Here is an 18,734-nt window from a genome sequence, read left to right on the forward strand (position 1 = left end):
TTAAAGGACAAACACAAAGTCATACTCGTATTAACAGGACGATTTTCATATAAATGGACTTAGCAACAAATTTTACTCTAAATAAGTTACCGAAACTAGTTGTCAAGGGCTTTTAAATGCTAGTAAATAGTTCAAATTAGCAACATATCATTGCGCGTATTGCTTTAGTTAATACATAACTTTTAACTATCCAATAAGAAGTGGCGCAAAATTAGTCACCCTATCGGAAGATTTACTTATAACTTTAACAAATGGCTTCGTACTTCAATCATATTTAAGAGCTGCAGTATACAAACAGATAAGCAATGCAACTCGAAAAGGTCAAAATCAAAATTTGCATCATTCAAAATTATTTTTTTATTTAATAAAAAAGTTATTAAAAAAGGATGATTAATTTTGCGCCATATTGTAATGAAAGAAGGGTATAGCAAAGAGTTTGTTTAGTTTCTTGTGCTTCAAAAATATGTAAATATTTGCTCAAATAGTTTCGGCACTTATATATGTACATAGTATATGGAAAAATATCTCACGGAAACTTCCCACAAAATAGGGCAAAAATAAAAGATAAAAAAGGTAAAATGTGGACTTCACAAAATATATACATACATATGCATGTATATCAGTGACTACTTCCGAAAAATAATCTAGCATGAAACAGAAACAGCAGAAAAAATCGCATGCAATAACAAGGAACAAGTAGTTATGAATATATAAATGTAAAAGTTATGTATGTATGTGTGTATGTACTCAATACATGCCAGTTTAAACAAAATTTGAATTGAGCAGCGAGTAACAAGCAACGAGCAACGAGCTTTAACTTCCGGCATGACTTCGTACTGCATACTATTAGATATACATACATATGTACATATATGGTATTCAAACGCGGCTGCGTCGAAAACAGCTCGCCGCCAAGCATGGCGCTCGTATGCAATGAATACACATGCGCAAAATATTGTACGAGTATATTCGAAAGCAAAAACAGAACAGTTAATGTATGTATGTGTGTAAGTAGACGTCTAGTCAGTAGAAGTACAAGGTTTGTATTATGTACATGTATGCGTATGTTTTTGATGGGTATATACAGAAGGAGGGACAACATGGTTGAATTATTATTACAAAAAAAAGAACGATTAAAAATTAGTACATATTGTAGTTATTATATTATATTCCGCTCAACACGTCGTTTTTTTTTTCTTCATTGTTGTTATTAAATTTCTCTCAAGCAAAATACGAACACGAACGAACAAACTAGCGACTTGGCGAACCAGCGAATCGATAAATTAACGAATATGTGAATGAGTGAGCGCTGGCGGGCAGGCAGGCAGACAGGCGGGCGGGCAGTCAGATAAGTGTTTGAGCAGAACTGCGCTGAGTGGATTTGGGCTGCAGGCTGTGGGCTGTGGACTGTGGACTGTTTGGACTAGGCTGGGCTAAGAGCTGGGGCCAACAATATAGCCTTTATTGGTGTTAATTATGAACAAAACACAATACGAATACCGTGAACATTATCGTTTTTAGGTTAGTCTTTGGAGAAAAGTACTGGCAAAGCAGTAGCTTGCAATTTTGTGGAGAACGTCTGAGAAGCGTAGTATTTGAAAATCGTAGATAAACTCACACTGTATATAGAATAGATATGTAGAAATGCTAGCAGAGTTGAAATTGAAGGCGAGCACATCAAGCTGCAAGGTTCGTTGAATCACTTAGGGTTGGTCTACGCCTCTGGATACAATTAGCACTTCAGGACTGCTTTTCGAAAATGTATATGTAAGTATAAACGCGGTGATTCCAAAATAACACACATAAAGTGTCAAATTCTCCAAGGGTTTTTTATTCTTCCACTAGTCACTTCGCTGGTTATTCTTTTTCTTCATTTACTTGTTCAACATTCAAGCTCTCTCAAAGGCCAGCAGGCAATACGTATAAGGAGTTTGCAATCATATAAGAGTTCTGCGCGTGTGAATTGCATATGTTTGCGTTTGTGCGTTTATTTGTAGATTGTATGTTTTAATTTGAAATCGGTGTAAAAGTTGCAATAATAAAACAACATGTAGTCCCTCAACATCCGTTTTCTTCATGTCAATTCGTCCGGTGAAAAATACCAGTACCACAAATCAAAAATAAAGTAGGTGGGTTAAGAGAGAGATAGTGAGGGAGGAAAAGTGGGCTAAAAAATATTAATTTATAATGTTGACGATGAGCAACGTTCGACACATGGCGAATAACTTAGCAGAAAATAAATTTCAATGTGATCATGTGCGAGTTTGCAGGCCAACATTTTTTGTGCATCTCCAACTAAGCTTTTCTTCATGTTTGATGTTCGATTTTCGGTTTTCCTTCGCTTTGAACATTTTGGCACTCTTTTACAATTTGGAATGGTTGGCACGTGTGACCCCAGCTCAGCTTGCGAGCCTTACGTCCTACGAACCCATCATTAGTTGCTCGAAGGCGTCTTCAACGTTGCTCTCGTCAAGTAGATTCAAATTCGCTATATGCGGCATTGTTGCGCTTCGTGTCAACCCACCGCCTAGCACAATTGCTCCTGCAGGCGCGCCATTGCTCGTCATTGTGGTCAGCGATTTGCGACTCGCCGAAATCTTTTCACTTGTCTTATGTCGATTTATTGTCGATTTCTTTGTTCCAGCTGTGTTGGACGTTGTCGCAGTTGTCGTTGTTGCTGTTCTCATTTCCACCATTTCTCCTCCAAGTTGATTGGGTGACTTTTTGCCTGTGAAATAAGCCTCGACGGTGCGTTTTTTGTCACCAACCTCGGCCTTATCAATACCCGCCTCATACATGCGCACATTTAATGTATGCCCAGACTTAGTGCGACGCAATTCAGTTCCACTGGCTCCGCTATTACCAAACTTCGGCGAGTTAGGTGGCAGTTGCATATTGGTCTGATTTTGCATTTGTAAAATTTGGTTCCATGAATCGCTCTTACTCAAACGATTCGTACGTGGGTGTGAGTCAACAAGCGTATGGCCATTTTCTTCCTGTCGACGTGACATGGATGTGAATGCGCTAATGTTGTTAAAAACAATGTTGCGTGGTATGAGATCTTCGTCCGGCTGTGGAGTGGCCGGTATTTCCACAATCGATGGTTTTTTGGTCAACGTTGAATGCTGAACTATTTCGTGTTTTGTGTTCTTTATGACCCTTGTACTGCTCTCGAATTTTTGTGTTTGCTTATTGGTTACAGGACTCTGATATGAATTTGGCACATAATGATGACGTTGTGGTGGACCGAACTTTTTCAATATGGGCATATCCTCTTTGGGCAGTGATGACTTAACGATGTCTGGCGTATCTGCCGGCGCCGATGACTTATACTCCTGCTTAATGACAGTCTTCGCTTCGGACAAGTATGCAGCTCTTCTTTGCTGCTGCTGAATATCCAAAACGTTACCAAGACTTTTGCGGCGAATTTCAGCAATTTTTTGTTGCTCTTGTTCGCTCTGCTCAAATTGGCGCTGTTTACTGGAGATCAATGACTGTTGTGAGAGAACGCGATTCTGAGTTTGCAAAGGAGTAATCTCCACATCGAATGGACGTTGTTTTGGTAAAGTCATTTGCTGCGTCTCGTTATGTTGTTCGAAGGATTGACTTTGCGAAGCAGAAGTTATTGTATGACTTCGCGTTGACAATTTGGGTGTGGGCTTAGCTTTCGCTTGCGGCAGCTGTTGTACAATTTCGGGTTTTGGTTGATGCTGTCTTTCTTGATGTGGCAATTTAGTTTCTAATTGCTGCCGAGCTGTAGGTTTCGAATTAGAGGATTGAGCTTGAGTATATTGTTGCTGGTATGTTGAATGGGACTGTGGTGGCGGTACGTACTGAGCACTTGGTACTGAAGGCTTAGCTGCCACATTTGGTTTTGCTTGTGGCATACTGTGTACATTGTTGTAGTTTTGCGTTTGTGGTTGGTACGTGTTTTGTGACAAATTATTAATGCTACCAGCCTTTCTTGACTTGTTTGTAGGCATTATTTCATCGACCACATGAATGGGATTGGGCGTCCAACTTGTGCCGGGCGATGGTAAATTGTGTGATATTGTCGAACTAGCAGACGAATTTTCAGAAACATTGCGGTTTCGCTGTAAAGGCAACGAAGTTGGAACTTGTTTAGTATAACCATTCTCGTAAATCTCTTCGGTCGGATATGTAACCACATAGGCAGTTTGTGTTTCACTTACATAAGGAGCTGAGTTTGTTGAAGATATATTGGATACGCTACCACTCATTTGATGCTTTACTTGCTGCTGGTATTCTTTCGCAGGTTTACCTAAATTTGCGTATTTATTTAGGTATTTCTCTTCGGCACGAGCTAATTGCAAAGTGCGATCCATCTTTTGACTCGACATTGGTGGAGTTTTAGGCCGTGTCTTTTTGGGATTATTTTGTGCTTGATTTTTAATAGCTCTATCAATATACTCTGGCGTGCGATTGGGTTCAAATTTGGTGAGCTGAGGAAACAGAGGTTCAACGATTGGCGCTTGGTAAGCACGCCCATCAGGCGAAAGACAGACTTTAGGCGACTCCACCTTTCTTACGGGTTCCTTTTTCACTTTCGCTCCGCCATTTCCATTTTTGCCGATATTACGCATCGTATATAATAGGTTCTGTGCGTTGCGTGAGTTCTTTCCGAAGACCTCATCGTCACTAGCATGCGCTGTACGTCGGTCGCGTACTGTGACCGCGGTCTGGCTCTGCGGCTTACCCATAACTCGGGTTTCCGCTCGGTATTCCATTAAATTATCCGAATCGATGTCATCGTCCGTGTAATCTGTTTGTTGCATGGTTAAAATGCTTGGACTTGTTGGGGCACTATCTAAAGGGCTGGCAAAATCGAATTGCTTTACAGGTGGAATACTGTTGTAGTGTGCTCGATTACCTACAGAGGGTTCATAGGTCGGATTGGAGCTGGTCAGAACCAATGGTGTTGCATTCGGATTCGTTAGCGAGCTTTCACGCGGTCGCGCATAGTCCGCAGTTATGGATGTCTCAACAGCCGATGGCAAGCAGGGATAACTTTTGTAGTTGCTGGTGCGCCCCATGTCGGCATACGTAAATGAGATATTTGTTGGCGGAGGCGGTGGGGCGTATACATTAGTCGTTGAGCTATAAACTTGCGACTGTTGTGGTACATATTGACTCTGTGCGGCCATATAAGGATCAGCAGTGCTGGGTAGCGAAGGTCGTTTCTTATATTCATCCATTTGTTGTTGACTAACCTTTGGCGAACGCAGCGAATGATGCCTCTGCAAATAGGAATTTTGACGATTATCATTTTGAGAACGTTCCTCGAATGTATGCGCTTTCTTTCTAAAATCGGTATTGTCCACAGCGGGCTTCGCAACCCACGGCAAACCTATGGGCGATGAAGTGGTAGATGAAGGTGATGTTACATGTGTGCCATTCACTGACTGTTTTGTGGTCAGGAACTGCGGTGATGCAGGCGATATCTGTGCTGGTGCTGAGAGGGGTTTATTTGAAATAGATGGTGGCTGCCAAGTATTCAACTTTTGCGGCATTTGTGCTATAGGTTTGAAAATATTATGACTAAATGTGTCATTGTTGTCAATGGGACGGAAAACTGATTGAGGAGCATGTTGAAATTTGTTGACCGGTGCTGGTTTTGGTACCGTCATGCTCGGCATGGCCGCATGTTGCGCGGCGGCTAAACGCTCTCGCTCCATAATCTCTCTTTCGTAGTACTCCCGTTCGATTCGATCGCGTTCCTGACGTTCGCGCTCCAAACGCTGGCGCTCTAAACGGTCACATTCTATACGTTCACGCTCAAGTCGCTCTCTTTCCAGACGTCGTTGTCGTTCATTTGCCTCCTGCTGGTTATGTTGCAAAGTCTGTTGTTGCAGCTGCTGGTATTGTAGATATTGCTGCTGTTGTTGTTGTTGCTGTTGCTGTTGCTGATAGTCCTGCGACAATACTTGCTTCTGCCAGTAATTCTTAGCTGAGCTATGTGACACATGACCGGGCGCTTGTGGTGGCTTGCCGGTTGTGGCCTGAGCAGCGGCTCCCACCTCGAAAGTGTGTTTCAAATTACCGAATTTGTTAGTCCAATTTGATACCGAACGCGAACCTGCCCAACCAAGGCCAGGCTGAGTGCTTTGTTTATTGATGAATGCTAGAAATTTATGATCATTTTCAGTCTTTGGTACGAACGGTGGTATAACGTTGCGAACTTTTTGCTTTACATTTACTTGAAGAGTACGCTTTAAACCTAGCTGTGGAGCCTTGTCCTCCACATCGGAATCTGTATCAAAGTCGGGATTATATTTTTTGGACTTTGGTATATCTATGGTGTTTGCCCGTTTCAAAAGTTGTTTTTTGCTAGAAAAGCGATTTGATTTGAGGCTTGAATCCGGCGACTCACTACCATTCAAATGGAATTCTGATGGTTCCTCTTGCATGACATTCGAGTTGTTTTGTTTGTCTACATTCGGCTGAAAACTGACCGAAAAGTTACCCGATAATGGGCGTTTGCTTTTCGGATTATCTTTTTCTCTATGAGTGTTTTGATTATCCCCATTGAAACACGTCGTAGCGTTCTTTAGTTGTGTAGGCACAAACTGATTTGGACGGTAGAGTGTCGAAGATGACGTACTCGGGAGTATCGTACTCGGTGGTGCATTTTTCTCGATGGGAAACCATTGTGGCGGGGTATTAGGATTCGCCGTCATACCACTTTCAGGTGTTGTGCAATTGGATATATTCTCTATCAATTGCATATCTTCCATGTAACGACGTGCATCCTCCAATTCTTCGCGACTTACCCCGACTGTATGACGACTATTGCGATTTCGACGACGCGCGAAACGTTGCCGATTTGAACGATGCGCATCAGCCTCTGGCGATGAGGTCTCATCATATGGCCCGGTATTGGAGGCCATATTTGACAAATTAAGTGCAGCGTCGGGTGAAGTGAGGCCTGTCTGTAGACGTGCGACCAAAGCAAGTAAAGCTTCGCGTTTACTACCATCAACTGGTATATCTTTGCCCTCTTTCAACGACAGCTCCAAGCGGGCTAGAGCGGTTGTCACCTCTTCGATTAAATTTGTATCACTTTGCAATTGCAAACTATCACGTAGACCTGCTGCAATTAGACGCAAGTCCTCACCACTTTCCGTACCTGAGTCTTCTCTCTGAGGAACACCTAACCTATCTAACTGTTTCTGCGTAGAAACGCTATCACTAGAACGATTACTACTGCCACTACTCTTGGCGGTACTTTTACTCGTTTTCATTACAATGTCACGTGTCATTGTCGATTGAGATGCTTCTGAGGCTAAAGACCTATTTGTGTTTGTGTAATTTTTACTGTCGTCGTTAATTGTTTGAATATTTGATTCAGTTTGTGTGTTGTTGTTTGTGTTAGTGTGGTCGGTGCAATTATTGTTGTAATTATTAACAGTACACAAATCACTACGTTCACTACTACTACTATTACTACAGGCTTTATTTGTACGTGTGCTAGTTTCTGCTGCTTGGTTCAGTTCCGTATTTAAAGTTTTTTCTGGAGTTTTCTGTAATTTGGCGTTTACTTTTGGTAAACTGTTTTGCAATATGCCTTGCAATAGTGGCACTAGGCACTCACCGTCATTGACGGAATTCGAATCGGTTTTATCGACACTTGATTTCGCTTCGCACTCTTTTTTTGCAGAGTTTGAAGCTTTGATATCGCTTTCAGCGGCTTTTGCCTCCGATTTGTCGGTTGCTTGAACTTCTTCACTTTTATTTACTTCCTCTTCCGCTTCCGATTTTTCTTTCTTATCGACTTCCTCTACCTTTTCTGTTTTATCAATTTTTGGCTTGCTTGCCGCTTGTACTTTTACAGTTTCTTTTTTTTCTTTCTCTTCCTTTTCTACGTCCTTTTTATGATCTTTGCTTTCACTAATAGTATTATTTTGGTTTGAAATTATTTCTTCTCCGCCTATACCATCTTCGGCATCACTGTAGTCGCTAACAGTAATCTCCTCAATGATCTCCTCGTATTCACTAGCACTGCTTTCATCGACTTCTGGAGCGTTTTCGGATATTTCACCCGATTTCAAATCTTTTTTCTCTAAAGTATTACAAATACAAATAAAAATATATGAAGTAATGTTCGGTAAGCACTGGTTAGGTTCAAAAATGATGGCTTGAAATTAGAATTTAACGAGCAATTCAGAGGGAGTGTACGAAATACGAATGAGAAGTTCAACGATCACGTATATGGCTGGAACACCGTCAATTAAATCACATCCAAAATGTAAGCTAACAGGCACTGGGTACTGAATATATAATAAAATATTGTTGCTTTTACGTAAAATGAATCACCAGTAGTCTTTCGAACAAAACATGTAAGCATGTACATTTACTGTAAACGACCAAAAAACGAACTTATCGCACGAACTAGTACGAACATATGATGTGAGAAAGTATGAAGAAGTTGACAGGAAGAGACGGTAATATGAAATATAGAAACGTAAGGATTGAAGTGAAATTGGAGAATTGATAAATTATAAATCGAATGACAACATTATTTGGAAATATGTGTGGATCTTTCAACGTTCACATACTTATGCATAGTATACCAACCGATTCAATATGTACCTAAAATACTGTTTATGGCTGGATACCCAAACTCAAGATATACTCGTATGTATTCTTGCCTAGCTATAATCAATCTAAAAACAAAGTAAAGGAATTATTATTTCACACGAAACACTGTCAAAACAGAGAGAGAGAGAGAGAGAATAGAGAGATATAATGAAGAATTATCTTATCAAGATTTTTTTTTGTTTTGTTTTAAATAAATGTTAATTTAAGTACTAGATGGCTTTTATTAATTCTTCGTCCACCACCACTATAACCAAATATTTGAGAGTTTAAAGATTTAACTTAATATTTCAACTTTCTAATTCTATTTGAAATTTTTCCTATACATCTTTTCTTAAGTATGTAGTGTACAGTATTGCATTTTGCCATTACCTTCACGTTCCGCCATTAAATCTCGTAGACGCGCGCGTATCTTCCGGCGTTCTTCGTATGTTGTGGCCTGTTCAAGCTGTGAGTGGTTTTGAAGATGTGAGGCAAATTGTTTAATTTCGATATTTTATAATACAAATAAAAGTCAGCACTTTTTAATTCGCATCCAAGTATTAATGTACGCGTGTAGCTAACAAACTTACCAATGCTTGTAATAATTCTTCGTCCCAGATCTCCTCGATATCACAAGTTGTACGGGTAACTGGTGTTGAAGAGCTTCCTGATTTGGTCGTTTTCGTTATACGAGTGGTTTTCACCTGCAATTAAAAGTAAAGAATAATGAGTAAATTAATGTCGTGCAGGAATAAAAAGTGAGATATATTCTTACTGTCAAGAAAAGTCTACTATATTATACATATTTGCGTGCATATGAAAACAAAAGAAAATAATCAACGTCAGGCTACCAACACCCGGAAAGCAATGAAAATTGTACAAAGGCTGATGAACTCATTACGCAAAGAGTTAAACAAATGGCCTTAAACGTTTTTCGTTTTTGCAGTATAAGTAGTACGCAAAAACCATTAATTCACTGCGTCAATCCGGAATGACAGAGCTCATAAATTTTATTTATTTTATACTCGTACAAGTACATTTGTTGAATACAATTGTGAGATAAAGAAGGGATATTTTTAAGATTCATAAATGTGCATTACGCTCATATATTTCTGTGTACTTTTATGTTTATTAATTAAAAATCAACATGATTTTATTAGAAGACATAGAAAGCAAATGTCAATTCGAAACAGTCACAAAGGGTAAAATCAGTCCGAACCGAAGTATATATACAGCCGCGTTCATTTTAGTAAAATTTATTTTGGGCTGGCTTTTAATTTTTAAATTAAATCTATGATATATAGATGTTATAGATTCCGTGAGTCACAGGTTATTACATCAGAGGGATGGATAGATATTTAGTCTTAACATCTAATGCTTAAAAAGTGGGCAATGCGTTTATCCGATCTCAGTTATTATTATTAGGCTAGTGCGCATTGTGCCCAAAAGAGATCGATTGTGCGCAGATTGCTGGTACGCTATATGTTAAGGCTTTTTAAGAACTTTAGTACATTCTGGGGTTTATTGTTCCACAATGTATGTGGATGCACGGCAATACCACCAAGGGCAGGTAGCCTTTTCTGCCTAGCGCAGAATATTCACAAAGAATGTGTTCTGAATTTGCCGTATCCATTTCACGGAATCGACAGATGATGGTTCCGATCTCAACTATATTTAAGTCGAATCTAAATGAGGTGGGGAGCAATATATGTACGCATATGTACTATGCGTTGCTTAGTTTTATTCAGTTGTTATCAAGATAGACGAATTTACCTGAAAGTGGGCATGTATGGGTGATGGCTCATTTTTCAAAATTTTACTTGCATAGTTTTTTTTTCTTTGGCTCACCATTTCAGTAAGTTTTTATCATTTATAACCAACATGCCAGTTTCATTGCTGTTCATTGCCGTTATATGAGAGATGGGCGTGGCGATTAACCGATTTCGCCCATTTTCAATACTCAACTACCTTGTACCACGTTTCATTAAAATATACATATAATATTGATTTTGCTCAAACTATCGTGCGCTCAGTCAGACGAATGAACGAACAGACATGACTAAATCGACTCCGCTCTTCATTCTGAACATTTTCATATGTATATGTCTATATCTATGTATATCGATTCCTTTATGATTTTACATACAACCATTATGTGAACAAAATTATAATACCCTTGTGGACTACTGTGCGGGTACAAAAATGTATAGCCATAATATAGACAAAATCATTCATATCAGTATGTATATGTATGTGTACATAAGTCAATACATTTAGTTAATTTTCTTTGTGAAAACATGAAATTACAAAAACAACAACATCCCCTTATATGCAAAGCTTTTCGGATCAAATATTGCACAGAAGTATATGTTCACTTCTGCACTCGCCATATTTTCCGCACTAATTGGGAAGTAAACTGTTAGTTTACTATTATCAAAGTGCAGATTTAGGTTTTGTATGCACCAGTTCTCAATGCGTTTATTTCAGTGTTTAGTATTTACATAGTGATTTTATTGCTTGGAAGGAAATTCAATTAAATTGGGGAGAAATCACTAATGGAAAAACTTTAAGAGTTGGCGGATTTTTTAGAAAGAAAATAAACAAGAAATATTTCTGCTTTTTAACGAATATCCAATCTAAGTTAATGAAAATTAAAATAAAAAACAATGCAGGTGTGAAAAATAACCGTCAAGTATTCTATATGCACAAATTCGGCAGATACTTAGTTTAATCATAAATATTTGTAAAAATACCAAACAAAAGTTGCTGAAGACGTAAGGCGTAAAGTTAGCGCCCGTTCCAAGCGCTGCGCATTGAAAAGAGTTGAATGTTTTGTTGCCAAAAAGCCTAAAACGCCGAATGCTCTGCAAAAAATAAAATGGTCCAATGCCACTTGCGTTAGCTTATCGGTATTAGACTATCAACTATGCTCAGACGAATGCAGTATAAGAACAATAAACTCAGATGGTTTTTGATATTTTTGGTAAAATGGTGATCTATTAATCTATTCGCTTACGAATCAGTTTGTGTTGCTCCCAATTTAGAGTATGGCCAATAGATATGGTGTGAAAAATAACAACCCATGAAGTTTTCCCGAAAAATTTGGTAGTGACACGCAGGAGTACACGCAGGATAATATCATTCGATAACTGTTGTTTGGCAAACTGTGTTGACATTTCTGTTCAATAACGCATTTCATCATGAATCGTTTAACGCCAGAATAATAAAATAAATCTGTTTCCTAAGTAAATATTCCTTTCAAAATGGAAAAGAAGCTGTCATTACGGAGAATGCCATGCTGACTGAACGTTTTTTTCCAAAAATGAATCAGCCCACATCAACGCCATTTGGTTCCAACAAGACGGTGCAACTTGCCATTCAGCGAGCTTAACAAACCATGCAATTCGTAGCCGCGGCGGATATACATGCATATGCCGCATCCCATATTCAGATTGTGGTTCTGTTTTGTATTATCATTTTAAGTCCTCAAACTCTTAAAACAAAACGCCCTAAAGTTTAATAAGTTGCCGTGAATACGACTAGGAGGGCTTGCAAATTTGTTTACGCCGCTAGGTGACGCTGTGATGGAGATATTCAGAAGAAGAGTATTTATGGTCTGATCTTCTTCATCCTCGAAGAAGGTCTAAAGTAAACGGTTCCCTCTAGTAGACACTAGAGACTATGTATTATAAAAATCGTATTTATGGACTGATTTGTGCCATATTCGAAATATACCTAGTCTTGTTATAAATTCTGTGACAAATTTTATAATGCATATAGCGAGAAAAAGTTCTCAGAAAAAAGTTCCTTTATTTTTGCTTGTGTTCGTATGCATTGTCTTCTCATAAATTATACGCAGTTTCGTGGAAAATTTCGCTTATTAACAATGGAGTGAGGTAAAAGTGCAAGAGAGATTTACGAATTGCTGAAAAAAACTTAACATTTCGAAAATGTTTGTTTACCGCACGATCAATTGGTTTTCCCAAACGTCTGAAGTGACAAACAGAAGAAGAAGTGGTCATCCTCGTGTGGTTCGAACTAGTGCAGCCATAAGAGCCGATCGAGGAAGAATTAGTAGAAATCCCCTTAGAAAGCAGAAAATCATGTCCAGGGAAATGAATGTATCGACCAGATCCATGTCAAGACTAATTAGAAATGTTCTTTATATAAAAGCCTTCCGTCGTTCAACTGATTATCTTTTGACAACGTACTTCAAGAAAATTAGACTCGACAGATGCAAGCAGCTTCTTCGGTAGCACATGAAAACACTCTTTTCACAGGTGAGCAAATTGACAAAAACTATGCTAAAACGAAAAAATGTTGTTTCAAGGGTTCTGCGTGGCCACCACCCAGCGTCCATAATGATTTGGTGGGGAGTGTCTTGTAAAGGCGTTACATCTCTTCATTTCTGCGAAAAAAGGCGTTAAGATCGGGACAAAAGTATACAAAAAGGGTGTCTTAAAAGGCGTGCTGAAGCAGTTGAGCTTCAATCTCTTCTTCCAACAAGATTCCACTCCAGCCTATAGGGCAAAAACCACCCAGCAGCGGCTAAAACACAATATTCCTGGTTGCCTGGAAGTCCAGATCTGAATCCATTGGACTACAGTTTGTGGTCAGAATTGGAGAACGTGGCTGTTGAAGACCTCACAGAAATTAGAAGAGTCTCAAACATTCTTTGGTTCGAGCAGCGATGTCAATACCCATTAATAGCTGAATGGCCTACTCGATTGAAAGCTTGTGTTAAATCAAATGGTGACGATTACGAATGAAAATTTAAATTTTAGTTTTTTAATATTTACATGATTAAATAAAACTAACTTCATTAAAAAAGGTTCATATCCACGGGCTTAACTTGTAACAGATCTTATGGCAGGTCTAAGTATATTCATCACCGAAGCAGATTATGTTTGAAAAAAACTACCCCGGGTTTATTTCTACTCACAAGGCGGCGTTGGAGCCAAAATATTTGTAGAAATTGTATTAATAGTCCGATTTGACGACACTTCTGGTTTTAGTTTTGCTTAAGTTTCCCTATAGACTTCTAAAAAATAGCGGCATATCCATATCATTCTCTCTTGAACATGATATGCGATACAAGGGTTAATGATATATCACGCAGTTGAGTTAAGGCAGAAGAAGGCAATTATTGAATTCAGTTTATTTGGGATGCAAAAAATTTTTAGTTAGACAAAAAATTTATTAGTATCGTAGTAGCTCTAGTAGTTTATTAAAAATATAATCTAAAAAATTGACACCCCTACCGCGACTTCATAATTCGAGGATTTTAATGAATTTGAGCACTTCCTCAAGCTTTTTGTTCCATATCACTGACGGATTTAGGGCCTGCCCACCCGAGTGAGTGAGTATTATACAAGTTAAATACTGTTTCTTTTTTGTGGCGTATCACAATTAGGGGTAATGCAGCAATAACCTTTCTATAATTTGCGATGTAAAACTGTTATAAATAAATACTTTCGAAATATTCAATTGAACACTCGCCGACTTCTTGTATAGCACATGTAAAGGTACTCATTTGTCATGTCTTGAAACACATTAGGTCCCTAATAAAAAAAAATCAACATCACGAATATTTTAAATCCCATAAAATCTGTTTTTGTCCCCAAATTAAACTCTTGGCAATTAGAAAGGCACAAGAATTTTATTTAAATGAAAAATCATAATGCCTCTATCACAACGATCTTTAATGGTTCATAAGCCAAACACAAAAATGAAAATTTTACATTTTCCTCATAAATACAGCAAATATTACGTATTTTACCTTTTTTGGTAACAACAATCGACCGCACAGCAATCAGCTAACCAAGCGAGCGACCACATGGCCAAAATGCTTTTTCTCTTTCTCTATTTTTATTTATTTCTGTCGTAAAATTTTCTACGTTTTCAATTTTAAAAACAAAAAAAAAAAAATCAAAAAAATAACAAATTGCCACAACACGCGTATCTATTTTTGGATGTAAATCATTTTGAATATGTTCAAGAGAAATGGTAAATGTACGAGTACATACATAAGCGCTACATACTAACAGAAGACGTAAAAAAAATCAAACACAATATGCTCAATAAATATACGGAGCAATGCCAGCCAGCAATGTTTGTATGTTTGTAGGTGTAGAAACCGACCTTCTCAGAAATAAAATGATAGCAAGGCGAGTAAGTGAGGCCCACAGTGCGCCTGGATTGAAGAAGAATTTAAAAAATATTCATAGTAGTACATATTTCGTGCAACTTTAACGGTATTTACTTAATCTGTTAAGGTGAAAGAGCAATTTTTCGCCTAGTGAGTGGCGCAGCACTCAATATCAAATATTTCTTTGCTAAATTTTTCTATTGCATTACCGAATGGTGCAAGTGATTAATGAAAATGTTTGAGAAAAATGCATTACTAGCTGTATTGAAATAATTTAAATTAAATTTTAACTAAAAATATATGTTTATTTAAAATTACACACAACTCTCTTTTGTTCAGAAATAATTAAAATATTTTACGTATTTTAGAAGTTAATAAAAAATGATTTTTCGGAATTGAATAAAAAATTTAGAATATTGTCCTTGTAGTGGGTTTTCCTCAGTTATGTAACATTGGCAGTGACAGATCTTTCCTGCTTGAAATCTTTGGCAGAAAGTATGATTACGATATCTCCACGGAACGAAATGAATCGCCTTTTGCCTGAACAGAGTTGGGGAAATATTGGGAAAGTCAATATCGTATAGCCCAAACAGTGCGTTTTTTGAAAAGAATTCAAAACTTATATTCTTACGAAGCACATTTTCATCTCAGCGGCTATGTTAACAAGCAAAACTGCCGCAACTGGGTATCACACAATCCGCACCTTATCGTCGAGAAACTAATACATTCTCAGAGAGTGATAGTTTGATGCGGATTTTGGCTCAATTTTCCTCCTGGAAAAGCCATTTCGGTCAACAGTGAACGAAGGCGTGACTAGCGATTTTTTGTGGCGAAAATTGAAGATATTGTCTTGTAATACCTTTGGTTACAGCATGGCGCGCCATGCCACACAGCATAAGTCAATATCGATCTTTTGCGCGCCAATTTCGGTAATCGTGTTATCAGCCGTCTAGGCGTTATCAATTATCCACCTCCGCTGCGATTCGGCACCATTACATCTTGTTTTGTGAGGTGCAGTGAAAGACCGATGTTAAGCGAAAAAGCCATACAACGGTTCAGGCCTTTAAGGCGAATATCGAGCAAGACATTCGTCAGATGTAGCCAGAAACCGTCTCAAAGATCTTGGAAAACTGGGCGAACAGATTGCGCTACAGCGAAGTGACTTGAATTGTATCTCAATTAAACGTGGTGCGTTCTTGGTATAAGGTGGTATTTAAACTGAGTAAAGTAGGAAGTGCGTTAGAAATTTTCAGGTTGCTAAATAAATGCAGTGCACATTTAATCGCTCCTTACAGTCGAAGACTGTCTCAATTACGTTTATGTGTTTATTTATAATTAGATAAAATTAATTAATTAATTTAATAGACATGCTGATATTAACACTAGCTTAATTTTGTCGACGATTCACATGGTCACGATGCACTGTGCGCAGCTTCTCTTTCGGAATATCTTCTCTCATTGCACAATTGTAAGAGCATTCAAAATACATACATACTTATATGTATATGTATATGTACATACATATACTTATATTCAGCAAAGACCAATTTAAGATAACTTCCGATTTGTAAACAAAACAAAGAGCATTTACGCTGCTTAAACGCTTTGTTTTGTAATTTGTCGAAGTCAATTAATTCACCTGTAAACACAAGTGCTATATTTATTTTGCCTACAAGTACAAGTATACACAAGGTGGCGCAGAATTAATCACCCTATCCGAAAATTTATAATTTTTGCAAATGGCATCCTACGTCAATCATGTTTAACACTTGTGAACTACTTAGACAGCTGCAGTATGCAACAGGCAAGCGACAGAGCGTGTAAAGGAGAAAATAACGATTTCCATTACTCAAAATCAATGTTTTTGTTTAGTAAAAAAGTTATTCGAAAACAAAATTGGGTGATTAATTTTGTGCCACCTTATAACATACACACATATGTATGTGTTTAAAGACGTTCTATGTATACATTCATGTGGTCAAATCTATGAAATTGTGTAAAATTTAAGACTGGTATGCATCTGCAGCGGCTGTTGTAGCCGAGTGTTGAGTGCATCTCCGAGTTGAGCGCAATGAACGATTTTAAAATCAAAATTCGTAACGGCGAATTTACTTCTACTTTTAGTAAATGCATTGTTGCACATAAAATCGGATTAAAAAGAGGAAAATGTTGTTGAGACAATTACAATGTACCAGATAATATAAATTGTCACATCGATAGTAGAGACGATGAGTGCCAATGTATGACTTGAAGTACATTTTACAGCCACAAGTGGGAAATGATAAGAAAATAGACTTTCCAATTTATTTGTTATATAACTTGCATATTTTAAATGTATAGAAACCAACTTTTAATAATGCAGAATGTATGAATAATTTTTGTAATTTTGAACTATTTATTTTTTGTACTTTTTTTAAATGGGAACAATGGATTTCTTAAATGAAAACTATTAAGAAAATTAGTATTTTTTTGATAAAAAGAATTGAGAGCTTTAAACGCTTTTTTCTCTTTTTCAAACTCAAAAGTTGGCAACACTAACTTCAACTGTGTTGGCGGAAACTTTCAGGTACTCATTGGCATTCCGTAGCTCTGTTTGTTGTTAGAGATGTTTAGAACTAACTAAAAGCAGTATAAACTGAATTAACAAAAACTAGGAAGAAAAAATTCTTTGATCTTGACTTCATATTATTATTATTGCTTTTTTTCAATTTTCTAATATTTGCCTGTATTCAATTATTTTCTTGAAAATCTCTAAATTTAGAATAAGAACCTCAAAACATGTGTAGTAGTCAACTGTTTTTTTGTTTTAGTTGTACACATCTATAAATATTTGTACACTGTACAACTTGAAATAATTCATGACTAACTTGACATAAACAGCGATTTGGTATCTCTTTGCTAAATTGTTGGCACACATTTTAATTGTTCTGGCGAACATTTTCCCTTTTGTGATCGAACCAACTACTGCTCTAAAGTTTTGAATGTTTTCCGCTAAATGTCTTACGATGTGTGCATTGCACCGATGTTTTGAAAAGAGAAAATTCTTTGTTCGTTCTTAATATTTTTTCAGTACTTCTACGAACAAGGTGAAAAGTCAGAGCAGGCGGCCAAAAAAATTTGTATGGACTTTTTATGGACCCAATACAGCACCGAACGCAACAGCAAAGCTTGGTTTCAGTTATTCCACGAAAATATTGATAAAATCAATAACAAATGGCGAACCGGCATTCAGAAAACTGTTTGGATCCATTTGATCTCATCGTTGTCACATAGCCAAAAAACGCTTAGAGGTTTTTTCTTCACCTAGTAATAGGTATATGCAACTGTAAGTCCCTCCATTTGTGTGGAACAACATCAAGAAACACACCAAGAACTCGGTCAAATACATTTTATTGAGTGTTTGAGTATTTGGAACAACATCCAGACGCATTCCACAAGTAGGAGCGACCTACAGTTTTATGCCGTACCCGAACGCCGAATCGTGGTCACGCACCAACGCATTTGTCTACGGTGACCTAATAAATATATAAAACAGAGGCAAACATCGAAAAAATTAGCAACCAGTTGTATTTTAAATAGAGTTTTGATACATTTTTCCCACCAGAAGGATCCTATGGTTAAATTTTAGGCATTGATAATTTAATATACCTTAGCAAGAAATAATAACGAAGAGCAAAATCACATGATCTAGGCGGATAACCGAGAGGTCTATTCCTTAGAATGGTTGGTTTCCAAAATTCCGTGACAATAAAATGATGGCGCCACCCACGATATTTATGGTATGTTGCATATCGCTAAATCCATAAAATAACCAGAATATAATCCACACCGAACAACGACATCTTGAGAGTCCCAGTAGGATTGTTCTCACTTCAATTTTGGCCATATTCATCAAGCCGGAAGTCAGTCTCATCACTAAAGTTGGTTTTACAGCAAAACTTCAATGCAATTTATAGTTAATTTTCAACCCACTTATCGAACGTATGAG

The 18,734-nt window shown here is 37.6% G+C and overlaps 1 protein-coding gene across 15 annotated transcripts in view; it reads right to left on the minus strand.

Annotated features, from left to right (window-relative positions):
- The window catches only part of LOC128858259 (mucin-2), a 131,308-nt gene that overhangs the window by 13,143 nt on the left and 99,431 nt on the right, over positions 1 to 18,734 (minus strand). For 8 of the 15 annotated variants that reach the window (XM_054094379.1, XM_054094382.1, XM_054094380.1 and 5 more), the window contains 3 exons: positions 9,189 to 9,302; positions 8,989 to 9,064; positions 1,874 to 8,080 (listed from right to left, as the gene is read on the minus strand). In XM_054094379.1, coding sequence (XP_053950354.1) covers positions 2,421 to 8,080; positions 8,989 to 9,064; positions 9,189 to 9,302 — 5,850 coding nt within the window. In that variant the 3' untranslated portion in view covers positions 1,874 to 2,420. Of the gene's footprint in view, positions 1 to 1,873; positions 8,081 to 8,610; positions 8,725 to 8,988; positions 9,065 to 9,188; positions 9,303 to 18,734 lie in introns of those variants that run through there. The other 7 variants (XM_054094385.1, XM_054094386.1, XM_054094388.1 and 4 more) reach the window with 6 other exon arrangements.

The sequence above is a fragment of the Anastrepha ludens genome, chromosome 3 (assembly GCF_028408465.1).
Source record: "Anastrepha ludens isolate Willacy chromosome 3, idAnaLude1.1, whole genome shotgun sequence".
Taxonomy (NCBI): domain Eukaryota; kingdom Metazoa; phylum Arthropoda; class Insecta; order Diptera; family Tephritidae; genus Anastrepha; species Anastrepha ludens.